General features: G+C 34.3%; 1 protein-coding gene across 1 annotated transcript in view; it reads right to left on the minus strand.

Moving 5' to 3' along the window:
• The window catches only part of CNTN6 (contactin 6), a 235,538-nt gene that overhangs the window by 36,283 nt on the left and 186,355 nt on the right, over positions 1–12,900 (minus strand). The window contains 1 exon segment of the mRNA XM_047746509.1: positions 10,361–10,488. Within this exon segment, the coding sequence (XP_047602465.1) occupies positions 10,361–10,488 (128 nt within the window).

The following is a 12,900-nucleotide window of genomic DNA, read 5'->3' on the forward strand; positions in this document are numbered from 1 at the left end:
GTTAAGCAGCTGCCTTTGGCTCAGGTCATGATCCTGGAGTCCCGAGATAGAGTCCCACATCAGGCTCCCAGCTCCATGGGGAGTCTGTTTCACCCTCTGACCTTGTCTCCTCTCATCTTCTCTCTAACTCGTTCTCTCTGAAATGAATGAATAAGATCTTTAAAAAATATATAGAGGGAAAGACTGCAGTAGGAACAAGTCTTGGGAGTAAGAATTAGGAGGCCAATATTAGCATATAGTAAACTGGTAAGTGAAGATGGTAAACTGGTGAGGGGACCTGGGGAATGAGGCAGGTATTTGAATGGAGTATATCATTTTGGAATTAGTTTGTGGATGGTATTTAACATGACGAAACTAAATAAGACACTGAATGAGAGGGAGTAGATATGGCAGAGAACAAATTCAAGAACAAATCCCTGGCACACTCCAAATTTAGGAAATGGGTAAGATTAAAAGGAAACAGCAAAGTAAATGGAAAGGGAGTGAGGTAAGATGTAGAAGGAAAAGGAAAACCTGACACATGTAGTGTGCAGGCAGCCAAGTGGGGAATGTGTTTCAAGAAGGATGTGATCAATAGTCTGACAGGTTAAGTAAATGAAGATGGGGAACTGAGTGCTGGATTTCACAACATGGAGGTTACTAGTCATCTTGTTAAGAGCGGTGTTGATGGAATGGGAAGGGAAAAGCCTGGTCGCGTTGATTCAAAACGAAGTCGGCCAGAAGGAGTGGAAAAAGCAAGCTCACATAGACAACTTCTGAAGAGTTTTGATATAAAGGAGAATAGTCAACTATGGCAGTAGCTGGGAGGGAAGCAGGTCAGAAAAGGTCTTTTTTTTTAAATGATGAGAATAATAATATGAAAGTATTCTGGTGGGGATGGTGTGTTATACAAAATAAGAGAGAAGAAAGAGAGTGAGGTAGACTGAGACTGAGAGGCAGAGAGAGGAAATTGTCCCTGAACATGAGATGGGATCATATCTAGACCACAAGTGGAAGACTTGAGTTCATGACCCGTTATCTACCAAACTGTGATTTATTGATTTCTTGATAAATTTTGTTCAGGTAAGAAATAACTAAAGTTTGGCTTTTTTGTAAATGTTAGTAGAGAAGAATAGTATCAGTATAAAATATAAGACATATAATATCCTGATGAAGATAATTGATTAAACATGGTCTTTATTTTCAGTTTTTTACAAACTTCTAATAAATGAAGCCAAAAGAAATTTTTCCGAAGTCCTAAATCCACCAAAACAGAGATCAAAAGGGGAGACAAAATTTGAGAAACTGGAACGAAATGAAATGATTTCTAACTGATCTACCATAAAGCTCAATCCTATGTTGGCTGTGAGGAAGGCAGAGAAGAAAATTCATTGAACATGTCAACTCCCCTTACAGACTTTATCAATAGGAAGCATTTTGGTCTCTGTAGTGTTTTCTCATTTCAGTAGAAGATTAGCAAATTATTCTCCTGAGAGAATACGAAATGGAGAGTCTTTGAACTGCTCCGTAGCAAGCATAGTTGAAGATGAGGGAATCTTAACTAAAAGCAGGGAAATTAACAAACATGTATTTAGTAAGGACTGAGATCCATGTCTTGTATGTCATTTAGTTCTGAGGGTGCTGGCTGCTGGGCCTTTGCTCTCTGGGCAGGAAAGTGGGGTGAGAAGTGGGAGATGCTTTTCCTAGGGATCTGATAAACCAAAGAGAAAATCCTAACCATAGTGTGTTTACATTTTCCAAGGATATATACTGGCCAGATCATCTTAGTGTGAAGTCCAGTATTAAATGCTCCCCTCACACACACACTTGATCAGAGCTTTCTGTAAGATTTTTAGTGCCCCATTCTTAAATATGAGCAGATAACTAAGATTCGCAAAGTATCCTGGTATACTCTTAATAAAGTGTAGGGATTAAAACAAAGAAAGAGAAGCAAGCAGTTGGGGATCACAGAGGTCGTGCAGGAAAAATAAGCTAGATAAAAGAAAAACTATGAGCAATATTTTCAGAGAGAGAGAGAATGCAAGGTATTATATAAAGAACAGTCAGAAAATAAAAGGACACCTAGACATTTTTTTAAAAATAGCAAAGTAAAAAATTCCCAGAGGTAGAAACAAAAAGATATACAATGGATTCTAGGAGAGAGAAACAAAAATATATACAGTTTATATACACATGTATAAAAACTGTATCTACTACCTAAATATAGAAATATATAAAATATAATAAACTATACACACAGAAAGATACATACATATATACATATACATACACACAAACTAAAGTTTAGGAAATCTAGTTTGTTTGTTTTTTTAAATATTTTATTTATTTATTTGACAGGCAGTGATCACAAGTAGGCAGAGAGGCAGGCAGAGAGAGAGAGAGGGGGAAGCAGGTTCCCTGCTGAGCAGAAAGCCCAATGTGGGGCTCCATCCCAGGATCCTGGGATCATGACCCAGGCTGAAGGCAGAGGCTTTAACCCACTGAGCCACCCAGGCACCCCAGGAAATCTAATTTTTTCAACAGTTTAGGAAATACAATGTTTTCAGTAATAGGGATTATAGAGAAAGCAATGGAATAAATTATTAAATTACCCAGGAAGACATTCCAGGATAAAGTATGAGTTTTCAGGATGACAAAGTATACCAATTGCCCTGTAGAAAGGCTGAAAATAGATTTACACCACAGCACATCATCAGGCAATTGTGGAACGTTGGGGAAAAACAACTAAGACAAGCAGACAGACAGAAATGATGTCATAAACAACAGATCAGAAATCAAGATGGTTTCAGCTTTCAGAGCACAGTAACATCTCCATATTGCTAAGAATAATGATTTCTAATCTAGAATTCTGTTTCCAACTAAGCCATCAATCAAATGTAAGCATAGAATAAATACATTTTCAAACATGAAAGATCTCCAAAACATTGCATTCCTCTTGAATTCTTTCTCAAAAATATATTGGAAGATGCAATTCTACCTTTTTGAGAAAGGCATGATGTTTAGGCAGCTGGGCTCCCATACAGAAGGACAGGTTGATAGTGAAGGGGGACAACAGAGACAAAATTGAGGAATCAATTATCGTCAAGTCCACAGAAAATTAAGCAAACAAAATAAGAAAATTGCTAACTCTAGGGAAAGCAAATAGAGGAAAATCAAAGCTAGTCTCTGAAATAAACTCTTTACAGAGATAGCAAAAACAAAAAACAAAAAAACACAAGGAAATCAGTGTGATGGAGTCTTTAATTTCCTCCTCTAGCAAGCCAGAAATGGAGGGGTTTTTAATCTTTATAATATGTTTTTTCTCTTTGTACATATACTTGCATAAGGCTAGGAAGTTTTCTATCCTCTTAGTGCAATCTTTATCTGCTCAGACATGTGTTTTACAGATTAAAATCTACATGCAGCACTTGGTATATTCCAATACAGGCAGAGTATAGTTTTTCATAATTTCAATTATGCATAAAGTAACCATGGCCAGTATACTCCGGTTTACCTGCAGGTACCATTACCCATTTATCTTTCACCTCAGTATTGAAATGATGTGGAACAAATATGAAAAGACTACCAAAACCCCAGAGTAAAAGAAATAAACAAAGAACAGTCTAGAGAAAGTAATTGTCTAAACTGGAGTTGTTTAAATGAGAAAACATGTCTAAGTATCATGCAAGGTAACACTGAAAAATTCCCTAGCAAGTAATAATGTAAAATGTAAACACAGATCTTCTATATTAACAAGTAATCAAAACAGGGTCTGACATCTATTCAGAAAGAGCATGCACCATAGAATCTGCCTAATGAATTAGATATGCCAACTACTCAGTTTCAAAGCTGTTAACACATAACAGGCAGTGACTATTTATGGCATCATATTTATATCTCTTATAAACAGATAATGTTCACTCTGTCCTCCAACTATAACTCTGTGCTGGGCCCTAGTAAAACATCAGGCTGAAGAATTCTGTAGTTTTATAGGAAATGGAATGAGGAAATTTTATTTTGCCTGGCTACAGGATCTAGCAGAAAGATGATGTTTTCTTCTGAACATTTATGTTGGAGGTGAGGGAAGACAAAATGGAAAAAAAAAAGGCAAGATGAGATGAGGCAAAGAAGATGAGAAGCAGGGTAAATTGTATTCCTCGGATTCCTCTTCTCTGTTTCGGCACCGCCCTCCTCCACGCCCATCCCTCACTTGGGCTTGAAAGAATTTGCTAGCTGCTTCCTTGAGTATTCAGGATCCATAAACTGAAAACAGAACTTGCACCTGAGGGTCTTGTACATCCTAATGATACACATTATCCCTAAAAAATGGCACTAGAACATAAGTGACCTCCGTGCCACTATAGAAATAGAAGGTTCAAGGAGTCTAACTGTGTCTTTTACCATTAGAATGGAGTCAAGGACATATTACTAAACTTCCAATTCCTAACCAAATATTCAGGGCACACATGCAGGCGGGGGAAGGAAACTGAAGACAAAAACACTGACAGTTCAAGATATTTTTTTACTGCACGGACTAAACCTGCTGTTGGTTAAAGTTTTGTTTCATTAATCTTTAATGAAAAGAGAAAGTAGATACTAGTGGTGTAAGCCAACTAAAAGAAGCCAGATACCAAAACATATATACTGTATGATGGCATTTGTATGAAATCAGTAACAGAAACAGAACAGTAACAGACAGTTAACAGTAACAGTAACAGTAACAGAAAAGAATCCTAATAGTGGTTGCTTCTATAAGTCAGGTGGGAGCAGGAATTGAGGGATGACAAAGGGCCACAAGGGAAAGTTCTACAGGGTGATGTTAATGTTCTATATTTGGTAGAGTTTAGGATACACAGGTATATGCACTTGCCAAAATTCAGCAAACACTTAAGATTTGTGTATTTCATATCTGTGAAGTTCACCTCAAATGGAAAAGAGTATAAACAGATATTGAATTCTAATAAATGAAAAGCTGAACTATTTAGGAAATGTACTAGTTTTTGCAAGATACTCTGTTTTTATTTCCACTGGACTTGAAATAATGTCATGTGAAACCGAAAGAGTCTCAGGCCGTTATTATTACATAAATTCAACTGGAAGATTAAAAAAAAAAAAAGGAAAAAAGTTCTGTCACTTACTAATACAAGAGCCATGGTCAAGTCATTTTAGCAATCTATGCCTCAGTTTCCCTTTGTGTAAAAGAAATAATGATTATTTGCTTTACAGTGTTGTGAGGGATCACCGAGATGATGGACATAAAGTACCTACCACAGTGCCTGGAACACAGTAAATATTTGCTTAATGGTGGTTAATAATAATAGTAATAAAGAATACAACACCAGTAATAGTAAAAACAAAGACAAAAATAAAAACAAAAAAACAAAAAAAACCTCTTCAAGGTCTTATGCTACTCAATAATAGAGCTAGTTAATTTAATTCCAAAGTCTGTGCTCTTCATGACTTTGAGGAGTGGTGTATCCTCATCTGTCTGGCTTCCTCCACTTAGCTTGAAAGACTAGCTATACGGTCCCTATTTTTATTAAGAATAAACAAAACTAAACAAAACTTTGACCAGTTTAGGTTTAATTGTTCAATGAAAAACATCTGGAACAATATAAAACAAAAGGTGAAAACCTAAAATTCATTAATATCTGTCCTTTACACTATATATTATAAAATACATATTCAGAAAAAACAACTGTTTAACATACCTGGAAATTTTATGGGAGTGGTGTGTGCAACATTTTTAAAAAGACTGTGGACTAAATTGTTACAAAGACCAAAATAACACTGATACTGTATTTGCTTAAATAAAAGTTTTGGGGGTTTTCTTTGTTGTTGTTTATCTTCCTTCCTTCCCTCCTACCTTTCTTTCTTTGTCTCCCTCTCTCTCTCTCTCTCTCCTTCGTTCGTTCCTTCCTTCCTTCTTTCCTTCCATTTTTACTTGAAGGGACTATGGAATTCCAGTGTCAAGAGTTCACTCAGCATTATTTTCAATATTAGTGGGGGAAAGAAAATTCCTGGCCAGTGTACAATTTCACTATGTATTTTTTCTCCTGAAAAACACTTCCACTAATAATTTTTAAATCAAAGCTTCCTTTCTATAAAAATGCTTTAAACCATTCTTTGTAGAAAACTGGGGTGCATGATTAAGCATTCTGAGGAAAATATAAGCAGTACTTGGAGACTTCTCTGCAGTGGTGTTTTCAGCCACTAAAATATGACTGATGTATTCCAATGTGCCTTGTCATTTCTGTGAAATTGTACTTTTGGTTTACTCAATAAAGCTGAGCTTCTCAATAAAGCTGGGCTCAGCACCTCAAATCCTTTAAACTGCCTTTTGAAGCCACAAAGCCTCCAATTATCTACCTATCTTGGTATTTCTCTTAGTAAATAGAAAACCATAATGGTGCACACCATCACTCTGTTGGAGAAAACAGATAGGCCACTCTCCATGCTGGTATAATAAAGACTTCTATCACAAAGAATAAACAACTAAATGAGCGGCAATAAACTTAATTTGCACATTAGATATGCTTTTCCAAGTTCCGACATTTCAGTTGAAAATAATGCTGAAGCAATGAGGCCTATAATTGAACATCCAAAACTTCTCCAGTGGGGAAACAAAAACAAATGTTGCCTGCAAACAAGATCATTTTTATAGCCTGCTGTTACTCTGCTTTTTAATAATTTTTCAAATGCCAGATCAAATCATTTCCCCTTTTACGTGATTTCCATGTACCTCTTAAGTGTATGTACACACTGTAATTTTATGCAAGTCCTCCAAAACGAAAACACCTAAACTCTCTTTTTGATTCCTTGTTTGTGCCTAAGGAACATGTCCTCGGATTACACTGGGCATCATCCGAGGCTCCAGCAAGGCTGGCGCTAATTGCGCTCCCAAATTCCCTGTTTGAATGGAAAATGGCTTTATTCTACTGCATGAGTGAAATAGAAATCTCTAACATACATTGCAGATAACTTCAGAATCCTCTTAACGCAGATAAGCCATATCAGCTAAAAACTAAGCTGGAAAATATCTTACTCTTGTAACTATTATCTTTTTACATGTTATCTAACAACAACATTTCTTGCATGACTGGGGCTGATAAGTCAATTCAAAGAGATGATTGTTTCATCAGCTTTACTGAAATTTCTCATTTGCTCTTTACCACCTTATTACCAGTAAGGTCACTATATGCTGATTTTGGTGTGAGAAACAAAATTATATTTGACTCTGTAATGACAATCAGATGAACACCATAGACTAGAAAATACGAACACACACACACACACACACACACACACACACACACACACACACACATTAAATCATTTTAAACAACCAGATGACTATACTCTTAATAGTCAGGAAATTGGTTGAATCAATGCATATTATTATAATTCTTTCTCAGATTAAAGCTTCAAATTTGTAGGTTGTAAAATAATAATTCTTCATCAGGAATAGTTTAAACATTCTTACTTGAAAGAGAATTAGCAATAGGAGTCCAGTTAAGAGGATATGCTAATGACAGACTTATCTTAGGTCCGTATTTACACAGCAATCCCACAGTTTAATAAATAATCATAGAATACAAATCAATAAAAAATAAAAAATTCTAAAGATGCTTTTATTTGTAATGTCCACGTTTTTTGTTTATGTAGTTATTTTTAAATGTATGTTTTTATGTTACTCTGTATGTATGTATTTCTTTTTAACATGGTTCTTGTTAATGGCAAAGAAGCATAGAGAGCCCCCTAAAACAGAACGTGGGTATTTCATGAAGATTAAAAATAACAAACACAATTTCCTTCTCATTATTAGATATAAATGAGTGAAAATTACTTGATATTCATGCATACTGATATATGCCCTGTTTGCATATGTAAATGATTCTCTTCTTTGTGCTGAAAATATTGGAACAGTGAGTTCTCTTCATGAAGTCTGTAGGATTTTCATGTACTTCACAATGGTTCCCCCTTGCAGAGTAAGGAGTTCTCTATGTATTAGAAATACATAACTACAAACCCTAAAATACGGAAAGTGAATATATTTTAGAAGTTCATTATTTTCCTTTGATGCTCTTTATTGCAAAGTATCCTAAGCTTAAACCCTGAGAAATAGAAAACCTTCATATTTTAGTGCAAGGAAGTCAGAACAGAGATTATCTAAGAACTAAAGAGTGTAGGATAAAATCATCTCACTCAATCAATAATTATTGAACACATATAGTTCCCAGGACTGTTCTAGGATTTGTGACATTTCTGCCTTCTTTATGCTTCTTTCTAGAAGAAGAGAAAGAAGGAGAAAAAAACCATAGACATGACAAATAAGTGAAGTATATAGCATGTCAGAAAACGAAAAATCCTACCAAGGAAGGAAGAGTGGTAAAGATTAAGGCGACCAGGACTGCAGATTAGGATAATTTTGTTCCAATAGCCCCAGCAAAGAACACTAGAAATAAATAAAACTTCATGGAGTTTTTGTGTTTTGCTTTGTTTCATTTTGTTTTAAACCAAGCAATCTTATTTATTTTCTCCCTTGTCCAGAGAGTTGATCGTGTGTTTTATGGACTATGCCAAATTACAGATGAACTTGTTTCTACCCAAAGAACTGGGAACCCATCTAGAAAAAACATGGCTGTGTTACAAAGCTGAAATATCCAACTGCCACCTTGAGAAATAAGCACAGTCCAGCTTCTCCAGTTACATATTTATGTGAGTCCTCTTTTTTTCTTTTCTCCCATTTTTTGCTAAAGGACATCATCATGATGCCAAATGTTTGAAACATTTGAGGAAGAGAAAGTAGTCATTGCAGTCCAATATATATAATAACTTTTATCACTGGAATGTAGGTGATGAAAGGATGTCCATCACTGTATTTTAGCAGTAAAACCAATGGTCCTAATGGATCACCAGTATTCTGCAGAAACTTTCATTGAGAAACTACATTTCGAGCACCAGTACCTTTGATCCTTTATATTTGTTTTAATTCCCTCTGGATTTCTCCATTCTTGGAAAAATTAACTGTGATGCTGTCCTCCACCATATTTTAACCTTCTTCATATTTTAAAATGAATGGCTACCACCTGCACCTTCTTAATTTGAAATGAGGGAATAAATCTTTTTTTCCCCTTAATGTTGTTTTTCAGTATATGGGTAGTACCAAACATTTGCTGGAGAGATATCCTATCATTAGATATAGCTACAGCACATTCCTTGAAATGTTAAGTCCATCTCTGTCTTAAAAATCTGATGACAATACAATCTTAAGGAAGTAAAGTTTTTCCAAATGTGTCACACTGATAAGATTTTGACACAAGTTACATCAATCACATTTCCCCTGAGTGTTTTAGACAATTGTCAGCAGGCATAATGTAATATGTTTAAGACAATGTTGGCAAAAATATCTTCCAGGGATAAAGGTGGGTATTTTTTTTTTTCCTTGAGATATTTTAAAGAGTAGTTGAAATGTAGTAGCTAACTACTTTCTATTTAATATATTTATTTTTAATAGAAATGATGATAAAGCACTGATTGCTGAATTTAATTATTTGGGCTTAATTAGCTGTTCAAACTACTTTATCAAGACAGTCATTTTAATCATCCAGGAGGCAATGAAATGATAAAAGTGACATGTCTTCCAGTAAACATACTAGTTTTATGAGCTGAGATTCAACAAAGTAAAGTAGCAAAGATGGGGAATAGATACTTGAATACTAATTATGTCCCTTGGTGATTGATGGAGGTACATTTGTATTGATAGTAGCTTAAAAGTCTGAAGAATAGAGTATGCAGTTCTATCATCATAAATTATGTGAACTTATAGGTTTACCATGATGGCTATAATAATGATTTACACAGACACAGATATTTTAATTTTTTTTTTCTCTTTGAAAGAAACTACTCATTAAAGTGTATGCAAGAGGGTCTGCATCTCACGAGCTATGCACCTAGAGTTATATAAATAAATGAACTGCTTATGAATTTGGCAACCTTATATCCATGGTAAAAATTTCATATAAAATGAGAGCTTCTGAAGGAAACTTAACCAAGAAAAATATTATCATCCGATTTTATCAAAATGTCCATAGCTTCCTACATTAAGTCTTTTGTGAAAATTCAAATGTTTTAGGTACCAGTTTTAATTCTGTCTAATTACCCACTGACAGCATTTCAACTGCCGAAGTATTCACATCTGCTGTGGTATCCCACTGGCAGAGCAAACATACTATTAATGTATATGGGAACACGATTCTTAAATTGTGAAATCAAATATTTCACATATACAACATGATACGCGTTTCACACAATAATAGAGGTTGTGATAGGCACACATATCTCCAATGTTCATCAAGCACAAATGAAGATAATAAAATACCTTTTACGACTAGGCTGCCAGTGTTCTTTGCAACGCCAAACTGATTTGTAGCTACGCAAGTATATGATCCGGCATCTGACCTAGTAACGTTATATATCTTGAGGCTGCCATCCTCTGAGAGAAACACTCTAAAAAGAAAATACATAATTAACAGAAGTAAGGCTCTTAAAGTAAGGCTTAACCATCTATATTCATTTTAAAACATTACTAAAACCATAACCATACTCATTTCCTTTTATCCTATCCTTGACTGTGAGCTATCTCTGAATCCCCATAGTAGAATAAATGATATTTGCTCTAATTCTGACACAGTATTGATAATTACTATACTACCACTTGACTTATCATTGTTGATTTTGAAGCCCATTAAAAATAAAATGAAGGCTTGATGCTACAATGCCCATTTGCTTGATTAATAACAAATGTAACTAACCACTATGCATTTTGAAAAGTCAACTCTCTGGTGAAAATTGAACTTGGCATTAGAGAAATGCAAGCTAATTTTCATGTTGTTTAGTCATAGCTTTAGAAACCTGTTCTTATTTAACACTTTCAGCCATCAAACAACAGGGTTCTCAATGACAATATTTGCCAGAGCTAGTGAATTGAAGGAACCATCTATATGGTTTCATAGACAAAGGGCCCAGGCTTATCCTTTTACATGGCCTATACCATTAAAAAGGGTAAAAGCATAAAAAGAATGAAGCCTTCATTAATCAGACTGAATTAAATTGTCCTAAAATACATGCAATCATATAGCACATAATGAAAGGATAGGTGTTTAAGAAATCCTAATCTTTCATAAAATGATTCTTAAGTTTTCTCCAGAACTCAGAAGTAATCAAAAGCAAATATCAGTCCACTGCTGTAATCAGGGAAAACCCAAGATTGGTTTCTTGACAAAATCACTATTCAGTGCTTTAATAAGGAGCCAAAAAAAAAAAAAAAAGGAAAAATTAAAGCATGTGTCCAATTTTATGTCTTATAAATATAATTAGCAACTTTCTAAAAACACGACTCTTAAAACACTAGTAGGTAGTCAGGGTTGTAAAAAATAAGTGATGAAAACTAATTTGTCACAACAATAATTTTAAAGGAAAGAAAGATATAACAATTGCCATGCATGTCATATCCATTAACAATACTAAACAGTATTTGTTTCATTGCAAATAATATCATTGTGCCTAATATGTGTATCACACAAAATGTAGCTAATATAATTAATTACCCAATTTGAAACCAAGAGAATATCAGCCAACTACAATTTGTATGAAGCTAGCTTCTGATTTTGAGTTTACTATTAGTGATGTGTTCCACATTCTGTCAAGTGTTCAGTTGGGGCCACATCTGAGTTTAGAATGTTCCATGACTTATAATCAGATTTTTGTTTAAGCCATTATCTTGGAGTATTTCCCCAAACAGACATTTGATATCTCATTTATTTTCTGAAATGTCTAGATTTCTTGGTTGCAATTTACATGAACAGTTGAATCATACTGTTAATGACACAATAGTAGTAAAACTATTCTAATATGCAGCAAACTTCTGGCCAAATATAATTCTGTATCTGATTTAATTAGAAGAGATCAATGTGAGAAGCATCTCGGTGTATCACCTATCTCTAGAATTTAGGAAAAATCAGGAATTTTCAGGAACACAGAAATGTTAAATTTTGGCCAGTAAGACAATTTAAGTGATATAAATTATATATCTGTTGATATCTAAAGGTCATCAGACAAATATCCCAGCTAGTAATGCCAGTATTTATATGTTATATAATTTTTCACTTAGCTTTCAGAAAAGAACAATTCATATAAAAAGTGGTTTAATATTACTACCCTTTTCAGGCTCGTGGTATATGTTCGACAACGTTAACATTTGTTAAATTGAATTGAAATTGTCATCATTGAAATTGATTATTTCTGTTAAAATCTGTTTGAAATCTGTTTGAAATCTTCAAAACCAACCGGTATTTCTCATGTGCCTAGCACTGTTTAAAATACTGAGAATGCAGACCAAGAAAAATTACAATCTGTCCAAGAGTAAATAGCTAATAAGTATTAGAGAATGAATTGAAAGTTACATATCTCTATATTATCTCTAGCACTCATCCTCTTTCCAGAACCATCTATAGTTACTTGCTGTAGACTAATTCTCCATGTTTATTTTGATGTTCAAGAAGTTCCTGTTGAGTCGTCATTAGATGCCCTTAGAAGAGTCATCTGTGTTTGCTTCTCAAAATGTGGTCTCATCCCAGACCTACTGAATCAAACTTTGCATTTAACAAGATATCCAGCGATCAGGATGAACAATAAGATTTGAGAAGCATTGATCAATTAATTATAAGTTCAACTTTGGCCTGTAAAGATTATTTTTATTTCTAAGCAAGAATCTATACTGTTTTCATAAGATCAATATGCAAAAATAGATAAAAGATAAAAAAGGTTAGATTCAAATATTTTATGAAAATAACCAAAATAGTAATCAAATTGATTTATCACTTATTAAAAATATGATTAAAAAATAATTCTCCATAGCAA

The sequence above is a fragment of the Lutra lutra genome, chromosome 1 (assembly GCF_902655055.1).
Source record: "Lutra lutra chromosome 1, mLutLut1.2, whole genome shotgun sequence".
NCBI classification, from domain to species: domain Eukaryota; kingdom Metazoa; phylum Chordata; class Mammalia; order Carnivora; family Mustelidae; genus Lutra; species Lutra lutra.